We start from the raw sequence: 19,576 nt of genomic DNA on the forward strand, positions 1-19,576 counted from the left end.
TAATAAGTGGTAATAAGAGGTGAGGAAATGATTTGCGCAATAATTTGGTGATAGGAGGAAGCTCAGAGTGAGGTGATGAGGAAATATATATAGCCATAAATATAAAAATATAAAAAACAGTCACATTCATAATAATGTTTTTCTTTTTAATGTATTAGTTATATTTAATTCCTATTTGATTACAATGTGTTGATATATTGATTAAAAAAATAGATAAATGTGGTTTTTAAACTTAATATTTATTTGAGTTTGACACCATTGCTCTAGAGAATCAAGCAAGCCCTAAGATCTCATTTAGTGGAAACATTCTAGAGGCACTAAACAAGTATTCACAAAGATAACAAATTTAAATAAATAAGCATTTTTACAGAAAAAATACATTCTAGTACATTTGATTATATAACAGTAGAAATCTTAAATCAGTATCTGTCACATAATGGGTATAATGCAAGGCACAATTACTTCAATAAGATTACACAGCAACATTAACTTGCAATAATATTGTTATTCAATTAGAATCAGGGTGCTAGACTTGAGTTTATTTATGTATTAAATTTATGTTTATATGCCACTTTGAGACGACTGAGCAAGCTATTAATATTTGTATCATTTTACCCCAATTGTCATTCACATTTGTTGGACAAAAAGGTTCTTCATCAAATAAATGGTCTTCAAATAATTTCAGTTCATTAAAAGCCTATTTGTTTAAATAACTGAAGTTAAAAAGTGGTAGCAATAAAACCCAGGTTTTTTTCTCAGAAAACCTCTTTTCTTTATCAAAAAGAAAAAAGGAATGCTAGAAAGGAAAAACCTGAAAATGAAAATATTAAAAGGCTGACATGGAAATTGCAATATCAGAGATAAGATGAATGTTATCAAAAAAGAAGTTATAGCACTGTCTACCATCCCTCCAAATGTCATATTTTAATTTGCTGCACTGCAACAAGTGACAAGAGTCTTCTAGCTGAGCAAACTTTTATCCGATAGTTCTGATCTTTATGATTTGGTATCATCTGCCACAAGGCATCATCACTGGCCTAAAAAGACAGATTATTGCAGGCAGTTTGATTCACTTTTATATTCTGCCAATAACCATGACCTAGAAAATGTTGGGGCCAAACAGGAGAAGATCATAACTGTCAGGGCTTACAGTAGGTTTGTACATATTGGAACAATGATAAGGTTTTTGGAATTCGGTCGCTGAACACTAATAACCATTATTGGTAATCCTCCCTTAACAACAATAATTGGAACCAGAATTTGTTACTAAGCAGCATTGTAATAAAGCTTGATATCACATAACTGTACCATTTAGCAATAGCGTTTCTAGTGTTCTGGTTGTTATGAAAATAACTACAGATTGTTAAGCCAGGATGTCACGTGTCACTATTTGCAACTTCCTGCCAGTTTCTCGATGAACTTTGATTGTCAGAAGCAGGCAAATAAGATTGCAAATAGCAATCACATGAGCATAAGAAACTGGGACAGGCATAAAAATAAGAATCAGTCATAACTACCATTCAGTGCATGCTATCACAAATTCAAGTGGTAACTGAACAAGTGGCCATTAAATGAAGATTATTAGTATTACGCTTTTATCTATAAACCCACTCAATCTAATTATAGCATTGTATGTTCCTGATAATATCAGACAAGTATCAGACATGATAGAATTCATATTATTCTTTACGTTTGGAGCTGAATCCAACCTTTTGTCTTTTAGTCAGTACTCTGTTTTTGTGTTTTCAGAAGCACACTTGCCATTGTTGTGATGTTCTTCCAGGCAAATTGGATATGAGAAGATTCAACTGTGCGGGCACAAATTGCAAAACGCAGCACAAATTTTCCTCTCAGATGACATGGAACAAGATGAATCTTCCTAGCATCATTTATGTTTTTAAGAAGCACTTCATTAAGTTCATTGCTGCCCTAGAGTAATGATAAAATATGAAATAATAGTTATTCATGTTAATACATGCCATTCTTGAAGTTGTGTCAGAGAAACTTTTGAGCTCTTGTGGACCCATTACAATTTATAAGACAAGGATAACATTGTTCATAATTATGTTGACTGCTTTTCACACAATATATAGTGAGATACTCAAAATACTATTAGGTTCAGCTCATTTCAGCCAATGAGGCCTAAAGAAAAGGATATAGACTTGTAAGCATCTAGCTTTCTACATGGTTTCTTGACCCTTGACCATTTGGGTTCATTTGAGCGAACCAATGGGACGACTGGTTGATCCAGAGAGAGGTGAAAGCATTTTTGCACTTTGGAATGGGGGCCTTTAAATTTACCCACTTCTGGGGAAAAAAATCCAGAATCCAGATTTTTTTCTGATTATTACCCAGGCACAGATACCCATTCTTTGGATAAAAGATAATATCTGTAAAGGCACTAACTATTCTTTTTTTTTTTTTATTTGACTTGCCTGATTTTGAAACAGCACTAGCCATGGTCATCTTGACATCTTGAAAAAAAGGAGACTGAGGGAATGTAATTATTTTGATCCCATTTGATCAATAACATTTCCTAGATTATATTCTATGAGGTAGTGGTTGGGGCAACATGTTACAATGGTTTATTCCTAGTTGAGGGGATAATGGATTACTCCTAGTTGAAGGGATAATCTTATAAATATTATACTGTGGGGTACCCCAGGGCACTGTTCTATCGCCAGTACTATTTATCATCCCCGATATGTTTCTAAGTTCTATGTTCCAATATAAATATGACACTCAGCTCTACTTTTCTGAAGAATTGAATCAGGAGAAATTGAGCACATCCTAAATGCAGGATGTGTTTAAATGGAGTAATGGAGTGAATGAAAGCAAATACACAAAAGCAGAATCCCAGTAAGATGGAAACTTTCTGAATGAACAATTTCAGAGTTCAATATTAAAAGACTTACCTCTTCTACACAGAAGAGGTAATAATCACTCAGAAAGAACATGGACATCATTTGACATGATCCTAAACTGATTGTTATCAATGGAGTTCAAGGCCAGAAATATCAACTGCTAGACTCTGCCTCTTTACAATCCTACTTTTTAATGAATAGGTTTTTCTAAGTGTTATTTTATGCTGATTTAATTTCATTGCTGTTTTGATTGCAAGCTATTTGATGATCCTTTAATATAAAATGTATAAGCACATCAAATAAATTGTTGAAAGTTTAAATTCAAGAGCACTGACTCTTTATAATTTAAATTTATATAATTTATATAATTTATATAATTGCTGGACACAAGGGGGCATCATGAGAGGCAGTTAAGGATTTAAAGTCTATGGTGCCAATGAATGATAATCCCTGCTTATCTGGGTGTAGGCTGCTGGAGATGATGTCATGTGATCTTTTTATACCTTCTTAGGTGTTTTATTCTCTTTTGAGTGGTATGTAAATGTAGTTTAAATGTCTGTTGATAGCGGATTTCTCTGAAAGCCAAGTTTCCAGGAATTCTGTAGATTATTTTTTTTATTTAGCTTGGTCTAGGATGCTCACAATTAACCAATTGAAACTATGGTTGAACTTGTCCTCAGGAAATATTCTCAAATTACATCCATATATCTGGCTAACTCATATATTTTAACTGCTATAAATAGTTTGTGTGGATTACTCCTGTAAATAATTTGGTACACTCCAAATTCATGCCACAATTTCAGTCTATTCATTTTAAAAGAGCGTATGATGATATATATATATATATCTCACAGACGAACACAATACAGAAGCCTGATGATGGCAGATGAGATTCTGCCGAAACATTGCTACAACTTTAAAAGCACAACTATAATGACGTGGGAAAATACCAGAACAAAGCTGAATACCATACACACACACACACACACACACACACACACACACACACACACACACACACAATAGCAGACATTGAATTTTGCAGGGAAACTTGCTTCTTTCAAGCACACATAAATATAGTTTTATTCAATAATTACAAATTTAAATCTCCGCTACTAAATAAGAAAGACTCTGTGGTATAATGCTGAATAAACTAAGATATAAGAAGACTCAGATCCAACAGACAAGGCACTGTTTTTATATCATCCCATTTCATAGGATTGCTCCTGGTGAAAAACTGGTGGAAAGAATAGTATATAAGCCATACTTGGTTCTTAGTAGAAATGTGAAAGGTAAGTCTAAATTATAACATCAGCAATGAAAACCACTGCAACATGCTTACTTTTATATTCTACAAATAGTAATATATATTAAATTTTAGCTTCAATTGCCTTTGGTTTTTTTTTCAATTGCAGTGTCATTGCTCAATGAATTACATATTTACTCGATTTTATATAGATGTTATTGTCAATGTGTGAAATTAGGCATTTTATAGAATGCCTAGAAAATTTATAGAATGCCAAAAATTGGACATCAAAGTAAGAAATGCTTAATATCTCACACATTTCTAGACAATGTCAAAAGGCAAAATATAAAATAGTCCTGCCATTCTAGCATTCTTTGTTGCAACAAATAGGTAAATGCTAGTCTTTTTCTCTTGGTTTTGTTTTTTTTTCAGTAAGAAAGTCCTGTATTTTATTTAGCATTTCTTTTTTCATTTTTATATATGTCTTTTCAATAAAGGATTGTGGTATTAATACAGTTCCATTGAGGGCTAATAGCCACTAAGTACTATTGGCTAGCCAACTGTAAATTTCTCTAGTAGTGATACTATCTATTCCACATTCTTCTATCTAATTGTTTTATTTCACCTTTACCATCAAAATATTTTTATAGAGGGTTTTTTTTTAATTTTTTTATTTTACAACATGTCATCATGCATATGTATATTGTCTTGAATTTTATAGAAAACTGCATAAAAGAAGGACATCTAGCAAGCCGGTGGGGTGGGGAGCTGCTTTGCTTGATAATGAGGGCAGTCGAAAGGTTAATTTCCTTAATTTTCTTTGCTTTTTATAAACTGTATTCACCTGTTTAATCATATAAAATCTTATTGTGTCACTACTCAAGCGATAAGCTAATGATCACACACTATTATCTCTCAAAATGTAAAAAAAAAATGTGGTTAAGGGTCACTGTGTTTAAGGGATATTTTTTTGATCTTCCTTGTCAAAATTGGTATTAAGAGAGAGCTGATGATATTTTTTAAGAATACTGGAAACATTCTATAAAAACTATCATAATCAGTGCTGAAAATATAGAAAAGCCTCACTAATGACTGATAACAATTTCACTCATCTAAAGAAGATGCTGCAGTTTTTCATAGTTAAGAGTTGGCATCAGCCATCTGGAAAAGCTCTGATCACCAAGCATGTTTAAGGTATTTCAAGAAAAAGCAAAGGAGTGTCATAAAGGCTAATACATTTGCCTTTGAAGTAAAATAAGCTTTTAGAAATGTAAGATAAGAAGCATTCTACACTGTTCTGAGAAAGCCAAATATTCAATTAGTGATTAAATATAAATACTGATTAATTAAATTGTATTACATTTATCCTATAAATCAAAATATAAGTCAGACAATCAAAGTATCTGCTTTATTTTTAGCTGTCAGTAAGGAACTCTGATTTCCTATAAATTATTGTATAAGCAAAGTGTTAAAACAAAATAAGGGTTGTAGGAACTGAAAAATTCTCCACATTTACCTTTAATCGGAAGCATACCAATCCCAGTATGACATCAGCACAAATTTCAAATCGATCATCTTGTAGCACCAAGTCCTTAAATTCATGTGCTATCCTAACATGCTAAAACAATAAAGAAAAGTTATGTCTCTTATGGAATTGGTGTTCATCCAAAAAATAAACACGAATTGCAGAATTGGAAAGAACATCCTTCCCATCTACTCTTTTATCTGCCATGCACCAAAGGTTTTACATATGTGTGTATGTATGTATGTTCTCAATCAACCTGTCAGTTCTGCCTGGTTCAGTCTGGTGCCTCATAGCCATCCTGCAATCAAAGGCTAGAAAAGCGTGGGGGAGATGTAAGGGCAATAAAACTGTGTGTATATGTAATGAGAAATAGGGAGGAGGAATGACAGCATCCCAAAGCCAGGTACCCTGAGAAAATATGCAGATTCCCCAAAATATCTTGATGTTCTCAAAGCATTTTGATGAGATCCGATTGTCTGGAAACAGACCGCTCACAGGAGAGGGATGGGCAAACCTTTCTGTATCTTTTGAGTGCAGGAAAACTCAGAGCTTGACTTTACTGCAGCCAACACCTTTAGTAAAAGAAGCCTTTACTTTAATCAAATGTAGTTGAGGATCTTTCTTTCCTAAGGGATCAGATTGGGCAGGTATGACATTAGGTTAGCTCTGCAGTTGTGGTCAACCCCTGGTCCATGGGGACCATGAAAACAATGTCAGCTCAAGGAAGCAACCAGGAAAAGATCGAAGCCTGGGGAGGGGCGTCCTCAAAAGCCCCTCCTGAAGGGCTGGATCTGAGTGGCTCTGATGGCCCCTCAAGATTGGAAAAATGGAAGAGTGGGAAGAGAAACCCATCGGAGTGACATTCACCCATGTGCGGGGGCCAGTAGCCTCCAGCAAGAGATGCGAGTGGAGCTGGAGGAATTGGAGGAAGAATTGAGTACAGGCTAACTCGAGAGTGAGGACTGGATGCTGGAGCAAGCAATAAAGTTCCTGAATGGACTTTTGGAAACCTCATGGTATAGAGACCCTAATCCAGGTGACACATCCCGCTGACCAGCCAACTCCAGCCACAGTGAGTGATGGAGCAACCACCTCTGCTGCCACGATAGCTGCAGCCGCAAGCCTCCCAGCAGCAGCATATGCCCCAACACTTGGTCCGCAGCCCAGCCTGCACCAGCTACAGGGCAGCACCAGCATAGCAGAGAGGATGCAAGACAGCAGCCCTGGGAGTAAAATTCAGTGGAGACCCCCAAGCATTTGGGCTTCTTCCTGAAGCCGGTTTGGACATAACATGTAAGATATAGAATCAGAAATAGCCACCAAAGATGTTAAGGTGCAGTGCATGACCTTGGCATTGGAGCGGATCACAGCAGAATGGATAGTCACCTTCCACACCTTCCACAATGGTGACGCCCCAGTACTGAGAAACTTTGACCACTTCATGACAGAAATTTGTAAGTTCTTTGAAGACCCCATACCCAATCATACAGCCAGAGACGTACAAAATTTCTTAGTTAGCAAACAGTTCATTGGGGTTTATCTGGGTATCTATCGGTCATGGAATTTTTACACAGTTTGGAGGCCTTAATATTTTGGGACCCATTCAGTTTCTCAGGGGGTGAAAGTCTTTCTCAGCTATCAAATACTGGGTTTTTCCCTGGTGTATATGAGAGGCCAAAATGCCTGTGACTCCAAAGTGCTGTTCTCCCTCAATTGTAATGTGGTCTGAGGATGGTTGCAATTCAGGATGCAGGGATTTCAGGTTTCAATGAAATACAATGTTTTTGACAGTCCCAGTTCTCACTGGGTTAAAAATCCTTTTAATGGGGAAAGGTCCAACATATTAAGGCCTCCAAATAGCTTTAAATTTCCATGACTGATACCCAGATAAACCCATTAAACTGTTTGCTAATTAAGAAACTTTATATGTTTCTCTCCCTCCCCTCTTCTATTTTTCCTTTGCAGGACTAACATCTCTGTCAAGGGGGACAGAATGTCAGGTCTGCCTGGTTTGGCAGAGGCAGAGGCCCAGATCCTGTTTGTGCCAGTGTTCGAAGACCAGGCACCCCTGAGAAAGTTTTCAGCTTACCTTACCTTACCTTATCTTATTTTACCTTACCTTATCTTACCTTAGCCTCATGTCACGCTTGCTGCTTCCTGCCTGACCACTAAGAAAACAAGCAGTAATATAGTAAAGCTTTACCTGTAAATCTTGTGTTTTCCAAAATGTTGACTCTTGAATTAGTTTGGTTATGTTCTGCCAGTATCGTTGATAAGATAATTTGACTGGGTTATGTTCATATGTAATTCTTAGGGCTGATCTACCTTGCTGAAACTTGAAGATGACTCACTATTTATGAGGAACCTGCATCTGAAACAAAGCTTCTGTTGCTTTGCTACTCTGTGGATAAGCAAGCTGAAGCTGACCCAAATTATCCAGTTTGAAAATAGTATTTTCTTACTTTTCTCACATACTTTTTCAACTACTTTGGAGGCAACACTGTTTGTAAGTTAAACTATTTTTTTTCTCCACACTAATAAGTAATAAATCTGTCAGTCAATAATGATTAGCTGATATTTTTTATATAAATGGCTACATTCAAATTACCCTGGCTGGCAATTCTATCCAACACTTAATTGGCTGCTGAAACCAATAGACTATAAATTCTTTTTAGATAACTGCCTGTTGAGAGACTCGGAGAGAGGAAGCAACAGACCAGACACTTAGAGTACTATTGGAGGAAGTTCAGTGGTGAATCTGGCCAAAGATTGTGTAAGAGCCTAGTTGGGGTGTGCATTGGGGGTAATACAGTGGCAAAATACCAGTACGTTTCCATCTCACTATGCCAATAAACAAGGTGATTCTCTTATGTATCCATAAGTTATGTGTGGAAGCCCAGGCATAGGTGATCTGTGCTGTAATGAAACGTTCCTCATTACTGTTCTTCTGTCATTATACACTCTGGTCTGGTAGCTAACATACAGGCACTAGGAATGGGGGGAACCTGAATTTTACTCCTGCTTTACACCAGTTTGAATTTTAAAGTTAAAGTTTTTGGGGTTTGGGGAAGAAACCACAGAGTCAGATAGAGTATTACAGACATTGACCACTCTGTTGCTGAAGTCGTATTTCCTGCAATCAAGTTTAGTGCCATTAACCTTGAATTTGTATCTATTGTTTGCTCTTGTGTTGTTATGGTTGAAGCTGAAGTATTCATTGACAGGTAGGACATTGCAATGTATGATTTTATATACCATGCTTAAATCAGACCGAAGACGGCGTAATTCAAGGTTTTCTAGTTTTAGAATTTCAAGTCTGGTGGCATAAGGTATTCTACAACGAGTAGAGGAGTGGAGAACTCTTCTTGTGAAATATTTCTGGACTTTCTCAATTGTGCTAATATCAGATACGTAATGTGGGTTCCAGACTGATGAACTGTATTCGAGTATTGGTCTAGCAAATGTTTTGTATGCTCTGGTTAGTAGTGTGATATTGCCAGAGAAAAAGCTACGTAGGATTAGGTTAACAACTCTTAATGCCTTTTGGCTATGTAGTTGCAGTGGGCTCTAGCACTTAGATCATTAGAGGTGAGTATTCCGAGGTCCTTTACAGAGCTTGGATCATCAACAAAGTCTTGACTATTCAGCTTGTATTTTATTTTCTGATTTTTTTTGCCAATATGTAAGACAGAGCATTTATTTGTTGAGATTTGAAGTTGCCATTTGTTTGGCCATTCTGATACATAGTCAAGATCTTTTTGAAGGGTAGCAGTATTGTCTGTGGTATTGAACAGCTTTACATCAGCAGCGAAGAGAATGCAGTTGCTCTTAATGTGTTAATGAGTTAAAACTTGCTTTCTGACATCTCCTATTCCTCAAATGTTAAACACTTATTTCTTTTGATATTATTCAAAGGACACAGTGAGCCTTCACTAACCATCATAAATAAAATCACCCACTCTCCCATTGCCTTCCATAGAATATTCTGACTAGCATCTTTCCCCCATCAGTAATCTAAGCTGAACAGACTAAAAGGACCAAGAAAGCATCACACATCTTCCACAACAAGAGAAGCAGCCTTCCCATATTAGGTATAAGCCTTCCCATGTCAGAAAAGACATATACCAAACTAGCAAAAGTCACCCTTCACTGTTTTTTTGACTGATGCCTAGTAACCCAGTCTTCTATTCCTTATGGTGGAATTACTAGGCGAAGCAGTTCTTCTGGAGGGATGTTAGACCCATCAGCTAATTTGGTTCAGGGTGGAATAATGAGCTCTAGGAAAAAGAGCTGATGTGGTTCCAGTCTTCAAAGTGTGTGTGTGTGTGTGTGTGTGTGGTGGAGATCCAGGAAACTGCAGACCAATCATCCTGACATCAATATCTGGAACAATTCTGGAAATGATAATCTATCAGGGATTTTTTTTTTAGCACTTAGCAATTAACAAAGTGATAGGTGGAAGCCAGCATGGGTTTATCAAAAATAGATCATGCTAATTAAATCTTATTGTATTGTATCCACTACTTCTACATGGAAGGAAGTATGCAGTGGGGTATTTCAAGGCTCCGTCTTAAGCCCAGTATTATCTGTGTTGTCAGGGTCACCTGAGTAGTGCAAATGGGTGTGGAACTGTTGGAACTGTTGAAAGGACTGTGTTATAGACTGGAGATAAATGATGTCGTATTCCCTCCACCTCCATTGAAAAAGGGCTGTTCAATTTTGACACAGATGGCCTCTTTGACCCCTCTTTCAAACCATGTAATTGCTTTATTTGAATTTTTAAAATCTAGTATAATCAATTATAATGAGCAGTATTTAATAGAGTCAGAGGAGGGCGCCAAAGCCTTTAAGATTTAGACTGCAACGCAGGATAAGAACTGAAGATCTATAATACTATACAGATATAGGAAGATTCAAAGTCATATACAGCATATAGAAAGGTCATATAGAAATAAATGCATGCATATAACTGCTATTTAAAACAACTAGTGTTTTATAATTATGAATAAACTATATAAATATTGGGTGGATATGAACTTTAGAAGGGTTAAGAATGTCTGCAAAATATGATACTGAAAGTATATTTGCATACCACTCCACTGAGAAAGAAAAAGAAGGGGCAGCTTAGGAAACCTGTAAAATGCCCAGGAACTTTTTAACTAACCAAAAAGATTAAAATGACAACTGTAGAAAATGGAACAAGAATTTCTAAGGAAGTCTGCCAAAAGTCGGTTACATCTGCATGAAAAATATTTAAAAAACCAAAAAGAGTTGTATATTAGTATTCTAATAACAAAAGAAAAAATAAGGAGTGGAAATGATGCAAGAAGAAGAAGACAGGGAAAGAACAGAGTGTTTCAGTTCTAATTTTTCTTCATCTTTTCTCCAAAAGGGAATTGTTAAAACAGTTCAGAACAATTGACAAAAGGAAGGAGTAGCAAATCAAGGTAACTTTTAAATGCATTTAACTTTCCAAAACAAGACTTTAAACGTCCCTTCCTAGTTTTTCAAAAAATCATGGACAACAGGCATGGTGTCAGTGAGTTACAGAAGGGCATATTTACTTTTCCTACCTTAAAACAACGAAGCCCAACATTTTATATACTATATATTTGGGGCTATTATATCTAGGACTAAAGTATTACATAGAACAGGAAGATTTATTTCTGTGGCTGAGGTTTGGTGGCTGTATCATAGCTCGACTTGTTACAGAGTACAAACACGTTTCATTAAAAGTGTAAGCAATAGTTATATAATTCTTATGGGAATAAACAATACTTCAACCATGCTGTTCTGTTTTTGGCGTATAAATCATCAATCAATGAGGCAGAAGGGAAACCAGAAGAAACAGCAAACAGATCTGACAAGGAGAAACTGACCCCACTTCTCCTAATTCTCAGCTGCTGCCTTGACTGCCCAGTCTGCATGAATCCTGTCTCTAGGAGTTGGAAAACTACTGGACAAAGAGTTTTGGATGATAACTGCATGGTGATTCCTTGGAGCAATCTGGCTACATGAGCTGTGGTGGCATAGTGGCTAGAATGCAGTATTACAGATTAATTCTACTAAATTCCAGCAATTCGATCCTGATCAACTCAAGGTTGATTCAGCCTTCCACCCTTCCAAGGTCCATAAAATGAAGACCCAGATTGTTGGGGGCAATATGCTGATTCTAAAGCATTCAGAGAGGGCTGTAAAGCACTATGAAGCGGTATATGTCTAAATGCTATTGCTATTGTTATTGCTACATGGAAGTACATCGTACTCCTTTTATAGTCCCTTTCTGTATTCCAAACTGGCACATACTAACATGACTTCCAGCATTTAAAATTTCACCTGACTATAGTATATTCCTGGAATAACTTCCATGGCAGTTCTTCTAGTCTATAATTGGGCTTTATCTCTTTGGAAACTTAGAACCTTGATCTGGGCTTGGGAAATCATTTGGATAAAACCTGGATATAGCAATTTTACTAAAGATGACCATACCTTTATAAATAATTGTATATGTATTTTATATATATGAAATATATTTCAACACATTTGTATATTGTATTCATGAATACAGTACATATTAGTATCCTAGAGGTACAACCACAATGGAGTCTGCCCATTAAGGTCATGATAGTCAATAAGCATCTCACTTAATGATTCTACTATCCCTGCTTTCTCCAATGTTAAATGAACATGCACATCATTAAGTGAAGCACAGTATGCCTCAGGGATGGGGGACAGTTAGGGTTAGGTCAACCAAATCTAACCCTAACTCTCTCCTGACCTTCCCTAGGCCTCACCCACTCCTCATAACCCTCCACTTCCTGCCCCTTGGATCTCCATAGGCCTCCTCTAAGGAGATATCCCTAAGCCTTAGGCCAGATTTTCATTCCACAAAACTAAATGCCCGCCTTACTTTCTAAAAAGCTCCAAAACCTTCCAGAGTGCTGGAATGGACTGCTTTGTCCTGTAGCTATATGACATGATTCTGGAAGAGGCAGCAATATTTATAACTACCAAAAAGCAACTCAGCCACTGGTAACATGGCGACTGATTCAAGAATTGCATCATGTAGTCAAGGGACAAAGCAATCCTTTCTGTTTCGCTAACATGGTCTGCACAGCCTTTTGGAAATGTCCAGGTCCCAGGTTTGTCCCTGGACCATACAATGTGATTGCAGAATTGTACCATGCACTAAACAACAAAGTGGCCCATTCCAGCACTATGGAAGGCTTCAAAACTTTTCAAAAGTTAAATGAAGAGGAGCATGTGCAGCTTGGGTGGTGGATATCAGTCCTAAAAACAGTGTGGAACTGTTGGCAGGGGAGGTGGAATGCTTGCAAGCAGTGATGGGTTTCAACTTTTTTAACAACCAGTTCTCTGCCCTAATGACTGGCCGAGTGGACGTGGCTGGGTGGTCATGTGACTGAGTGAGTATGGCCAACTTGATGTCACTCAGGTCGAGGGGCGCTGAGCCTCACCCAGCCTCTCTTGACCATGGGGATGTTGCAACAGTCATAAGTGTGAAAAACAGGCATAAGTCACATTTTTCAGTGCCATTGTAACTTTGAATGGTCACTAAATGAAATGTTGTAAGTCAACATTTTACCTGTACAAAAATGTAAAAAACTTCTTTGCTTGCAAAAACTTGCCCTAAATACCAATAATTAGTTTAGAAATGGGGGGAAACACGCTGAAGATCAATGAGTCATAGCTGTCATGGAAAGCTAAACCATTCTGTCTGAATACCTTCCTTTTTCTCAGCAATACCTGAACCCTAGAGTTATAAATCAGGCAGGGTGCCAGAGCACATGGAGGAATTAATACAGTTAAAATACAGCCAACTCTTGCTCATAAAATGAAACCCTTTAGCAGAGAGGTCATTTAAGCTCTCCAGAAAGTGGGTGGGCATACAAATTGCCAAGCTAAAGAGAAAATTAACAAATTAACATCTTGAGTGAGGACTAATCCCATTCTGTCTTTGTTCAGACCTTGCTGCAGGGAATTTTTGCCCATGAATATAGCTATCTATCTTTTTATCTCTTAAGTGCTGACATCTGCTGTGGGCTATTAATAGCAATAGCAATAGCACTTAGATTTATATATCACTTTATAGTGCTTTACAGCCCTCTCAAAGCAGTTTACAGAGTCAGCATATTGCCCCCAACAATTTGGGTCCAGATTTTACCCACCTTGGAAGGAAGGAAGGCTGAGTCAACCTTGAGCCTGGTGGGATTCGATCTGCCAAACTGCAAAAGGACTAGCTTGCAGTACTGCACTCTAACCACTGTGCCACTGAGGCTCTTTTTAATTAAGGCTCTTTTCTCTAATTAAGGAATGTGGGGGCTGCTTTCTCCCTCTAAGAAAACATGATTCTCTATTTCTCATCCAGGGAAATATATTCTTCCTTTTTAATATTTCTCAAAATATTTCATTCTTCTAGGAGAGGGATGGGTGCTAACTTTCTACAATTGGTGCTATGTTAAAATGCCATATGAGAGCAAACTATAAAAAATTGGAAGGAGGATCCATTTATTATCAGTGAGCAATTATGTGCCTTGCCCACTCTGAAGCAATGCAAGAGACTCCTGTCCCAAAGGTGCTTTTTCAAGAGGCAACTAGACTTTCTGGAAACCAAGAAAGTCCAGTTGCCTCTTGAAAAAAGCACCTTTGGGACAACCATGACCTGGTTGACTGAAGAATCCCCATAGACAAGAGACTCCTGTGCTCAGTGAACTGAGAAAGCACCAAGGAGCATCATTAGAGCCATTTGCACCACTTAAAGATACCAGCTAGTCTCACTCACCTCACAGGATATCCTAAGGTAATCATCCAGATTCAAGGAAAAATCACATGCCCTCAGAAAGGCAGTAAAAAAATCAGAGAGAATGCCAAGCTTGCATCCTGCCTCTCAGCCATTTCTTCTATGGTTATGCCAACTCTTCTGTAAATAGCTGTTCAAGCCCTAGGAATAAAAGTACCACAAAAAACTCCAGGGGAGAAGACTCCAGAGAAGCTCTGGAAAAGGTCAGCTACAAACAGAAAGTCTGGGCTTACTGCCAAGAACTATTAAGGCTGTTACAATATAACAAAGCTTAACCCAGAGGCACACTTAAAACAGCAGGAGCAGCAATTAAGATAAGGATTAAGCTAGAAATACAACCACACTAGAATCTTTCCTTCCTGTGTTCCTTGCAGGATTAGTCCTGTAAAGTGGGAAAATATTTCTTCCAACAACCGGTTCTCCAAACTTGTCAAAAAAATTAACATATGGTTCAGGCAAACCAGTGTGAACCGAGAGGAGCCTACCACTGCTTGCAAGAATACAATGTAGTGGGGAAGATAGGTGGGGGTGGGGGTGTGCAGCATCCCTGTTTTCAGTCATAAGGACAAATGAACATGGGTACACTGTAGCAGCTGTAACTTTAGGACCAAGTCATAAATAGCTTTCCAGAGTCTGTCATAACTTTCAGGCAACTGATTGTAAGTTGAAAACTATCTGTATTTTTCCACAAAAATCGCATCTTCGTATGCATCTTAAAACTGCATCTCAAAATTCAGAAATTATAAATATCAACATATAACTGGTTTTGATGAACATATTACATTTGGAGTCTGTATTAAATTAATTTTAGATAATCTGTAAACTAAATACAATTTTCTTCCTGCCCCATTTCTTTTATTAGTAAAACAAAATATCTTCACCTTGCGGATGTATTCTTGTAATCCACTCACACCATACATTCGGAACACAAACCACATTTTCAAAGAACGGAATCTTCTACCTAAAGGAATCTGCCAGTGCTGGAGAATAAAACACAAATGATTTCTTATTCAGAATAGAATTGTCATAAAGAGCTATAGATTAAACATTGTCAGACTTCTTAATAAATAAAATTAGAATAATAAGGAAGAATGAAGAATCTGAAAAAGCAGATGCTCTGTCAAGCTGAAATTGTGTAGGACACAAAACAACAGGCAGGATATAGAGAACCCAGGCAAAATGTATCCTTCCACAACTGTGTTCTTGTCTCAGGCATCTTTTCTCTAGTCTTTTCAATACCTGAAGAGCAAAGTTTTGATTGTATCCAGCCATTTCCTTTTATCTTGGCAATTGTAGAATATAGAATATTATTCTTACAGGGAAAAGAGTACTTACCCTGTAATCTGTAATGCATCCTGTAAAGAGTTGGGGATGGGTGAAAGAAAAAGAATTCAATATTATTGTAAGTAAAAATTCATAATTTTGCCTTACGATACCTCAGGTAGCCTAATCTATATATTCCAAAATATGGCAAATATACCTGAGCTTCAATGAAAAATGCACCTGTATAATACTGTTGTAATTTGACTGAGTATATATTTGGTACAAAGTGCAAATCAGACTGTATGCATGCGTAGAAATGTATACATGCATAGAAAATCCACAAATACTACACACAAATAAATGAGCTGCCATGCCAAATTTTCTGCATAATTGAAGCTATTGTGAATATTTCAGAAAATTTCCTTCTACTACAACTGAACAGAGCTATCCAAAGTTTAAAATACTTAAATATTTTAAGTATTTAAAATACTTCAACAAGAAAATTGAGGAATTATCCAGTTATATACTTTATTTTATTTGATATTCAATATAATTCCAGCATTATATTTCTCTAGACAATTTGTATAATCCCTCACTCAGTAGAACGTCAGCTCTATTAGTAGGCCTATTGGCCTATTGCAATCACATGCAATATATTTAGAATACAGAATAATAGAGTTGGAAGGGACCTTGAGGGTCTTCTAGTCCAACCCACTGCTTGAGTAGGAGAGCCTATATCAAAAGTTTTCAAAAATCTCTTATTGAAATCTTCCAGCAATGTAGCACCCATGACATCTGGAGGCAAGCCATTCCACTGATCTATTATTCTCACTGTTGGGAAGTGTTTCCTTAATTCTAGGTTGCATCCCTCTTTCATAATCTTCCATCCATTACTTCTTGTCCTGCCTTCAGATGTTTTGGAGTGTAAGTCAACCCCTTCTTCTCTGATAGATATTGGAAGATAATTCTGCAAATATTGAATCCTTTAGACTCAAAACACGGGAGCAAGTAAGTTATGGTGTGTTTCTCAGGTGTACAGACAGCAACATCATTCTAACAGAAATCTCTTACTTTACAGAGCAGCCACTTGGGAATTAATTCCTTTCAAGGTGCATTGTAAAGGTAGAAATATATACAATGGATTACACTAAATGTAGGATGAATGGATCTTTGTTTTTACACCTATACAATTTCCCACCACCACCTCTTTCTTCATAGTCCCTTGTGTCTGACTTTCACCTCTTCAAACTGTATATGGGGATATGAGGGAAAGACAGGAAAAAAAACTGTTATTGGATGCCATTCTATGGTAGATGGATATTGTAGAGCTAGATATAATCCAATGAATTAATTTCTAGTAATCCAATGAACTAATGTATTTATGAGAATGACTCTCTTCACTTTTTTAAAGCTGTCTCAAACTGATTTCCAGCGAGTACTCTAAGTGCCAAATTAGTGGTTAGTAAATAAAGTCAGTATAAAATTCTAAAATTTCAGAGGGATGGAAATGGTACACTCAATTTCATCCAACCTTTTCAAATATATTTTCTTCTACTAGTTTTGATTTGACACAAGCCAAACTACATAACATTTCCGAAAATAAATTTATTCCCAGTGAATCTATATCATTTCTAGTACATAACAATCCAAAATATTTTTGTGTTTTTAAAAGCTGCCAATAATACTATACTTTACTTATAGTTCCCAATAGCTTTCTAAAAACAGTTTTCCAGTCCAATGTAGGAAAGATAATATTGTTCCTAATAATACTAGGCATTGACCTATTAAACCAGGAGTCTTCAAACGTTGCAGCTTTAAGACTTATGGACTTTAACTCCCAGAAGTCCTCCTCCAGTCGTGTTAGTTCAGGAATTCTGGGAGTTGAAGTTCACAAGTCTTAAACTTGCCAAGTTTGAAGACCCTTGGATAAAACTGAGTTTGGGGGCTACAGCAGGGAAGAGTATGCTAGCGGGAAATTCTGTCTGTCCTATTTATTTACCATATGTTCCAGCCTTTTTGTTCCCATTAATATAGCAAATGTGTGATTGGAATACATTTTTACAAATTAATATCAAGATTCAAATAGTGTGCGGTTAATATTCCTATTAATGTATTTATAAAACACCAATTTCCTCAGAATATCATCATATATACAGAATTGAGAGTACATATTTCATCTCAATGAACCAAGTAGATTTCAGAAAGAATTGAACCACAACACCAGATAAGCAGCTGAAAAGCTTACTAGTATATCTCACTAAGTATTGATTTAATAGTTGCCGGGCAAGAGCAAAGCTGGAGGCAATTGCTCATGGATAACTAATTGCATGTTTTGTAACACACCATGTGGCTAATGATACACTAGTAACCTCTTGAAAAGAAGCTGATCAGCATAATGTAGTCTACTCTTAGTCACTATAATTATAAACTTCAGTCTTATTTCTCTTTAGTCCATATGAACTTAATTAAAGTTGCACATGCTGTATATAGGATATAAAAGAGTATCTTTTCGATGCTAAAAGCCATATGGTAATGACTAGGTAGTAAATAAAAACTTGAATGTTAGAATATCAATTAACATAAAATAAGGAGTATTTTTTCTGCTTCTGGAACACAATTAATTGCTTGGCCATTGTGAAACTACATAGTATGAACAGATTGCCTTTCAAACACTCACTATATTCTGCATGTTAATGGTCAAAGTAAAAGTGAAAGATAAGAGGCAAATCTGAAACTCAAACAACAAAGTGAGAAACTAAAGGAAGAAGATCGTATCCAAACTCAACACAGTTAAGAACAAATGCATACCAGAAAAAAAATGAACTTTTAGAGATAGACCAATGGTTAACATATCACACGTAGGGGATGGAAAAGCTGAAAACAAGATCTGCTCAGTCCAGTCCAATCCAATCCCACTGGAGTTGAGCAATTGATTTCCTATCCTCTCCCTGGAAGAAAGTGTGCAGACCAGTGGTGGGATTCAAAAAAATTTACTACTAGTTCCATGGGCATGGCTTGGTGGATGTGGCAGAGGAAGGATACTGTAAAATCTCCAGTCAGAGGTGGTATTTGCCGGTTCTCTGAACTACTCTAACTGAATGAAAAACTGCTGGTGACTTTCTACCACTGCACCATAGAGAGCATTTTAACATACTGCACCTCTGTATGGTTTGCCAATTGCACAGTGGCAGATAGGAAAGCACTCCAGAGGGTTAATGTCATTGCCCAGAAGATTATTGGTTGCCCTCTCCCCTCTTTGGAAGAGCTGTATAGCTCACGCTGCCTTAAGAAAGTTCAAAACATTCTTAAAGATCCATCTCATCCTGGGCACCCCTTTTTTGAACTATTACCATCTGGCAGACAGTACAGAATAATAAAAACAAGGACAAATAGGCTGAAAAACAGTTTCTATCCCAGGGCAGTAGCTCTTTTTAAATCTGCTGTATAATGCAGTGTTGGTGTGGTGTCAGGGGTTTCCGGTTCAATGTGTGAAGTGTGAAGGATGTGTGTTTGTGTTTATTTTTATGGTCGTGGTCATGATGTGCACTGAAGATGGTGTTTGATTTCATTGTACGAGGTGCAATGACAATAAAGTAAACTAAAACTACTCAAAATTTCCGCTACTGGTTCTCCAGAACTGGTTAGAACCTGCTGAATACTACCTCTGGTGCAAACATCTGGAGAAGGGACATCATCAAGTGTACTGATGATAAGAAGAAAAGTAGAGACCAGACTTCCCCAAGAAAAATAGGCACATGTAGCTGATAGAAGACTCACTTCTCTGAGGAATGGAATCAGCAACTTGTAAATCGGACAATGAAGCAAAGATTAAAGATGTGATGAGTGGTTTACTAAAATAA

General features: G+C 36.9%; 1 protein-coding gene across 2 annotated transcripts in view; it reads right to left on the bottom strand.

The window, feature by feature from the left end:
* Positions 1–220: 220 nt before the first annotated feature.
* The window catches only part of DDC (dopa decarboxylase), a 93,069-nt gene continuing 73,713 nt past the window's right edge, over positions 221–19,576 (bottom strand). For both annotated transcript variants that reach the window (XM_087946457.1, XM_087946458.1), the window contains exons 11-14: positions 15,789–15,808; positions 15,335–15,433; positions 5,627–5,728; positions 221–1,929 (exon numbers count right to left, since the gene is read on the bottom strand). In XM_087946457.1, the coding sequence (XP_087802583.1) occupies positions 1,720–1,929; positions 5,627–5,728; positions 15,335–15,433; positions 15,789–15,808 (431 nt within the window). In that variant the 3' untranslated portion in view covers positions 221–1,719. The remainder of the gene's footprint in view (positions 1,930–5,626; positions 5,729–15,334; positions 15,434–15,788; positions 15,809–19,576) is intronic.

The sequence above is a fragment of the Notechis scutatus genome, chromosome Z, assembly GCF_049901735.1.
Source record: "Notechis scutatus isolate UNSWTSFEM ecotype Mainland chromosome Z, rNotScu1.2, whole genome shotgun sequence".
Lineage (NCBI taxonomy): Eukaryota > Metazoa > Chordata > Lepidosauria > Squamata > Elapidae > Notechis > Notechis scutatus.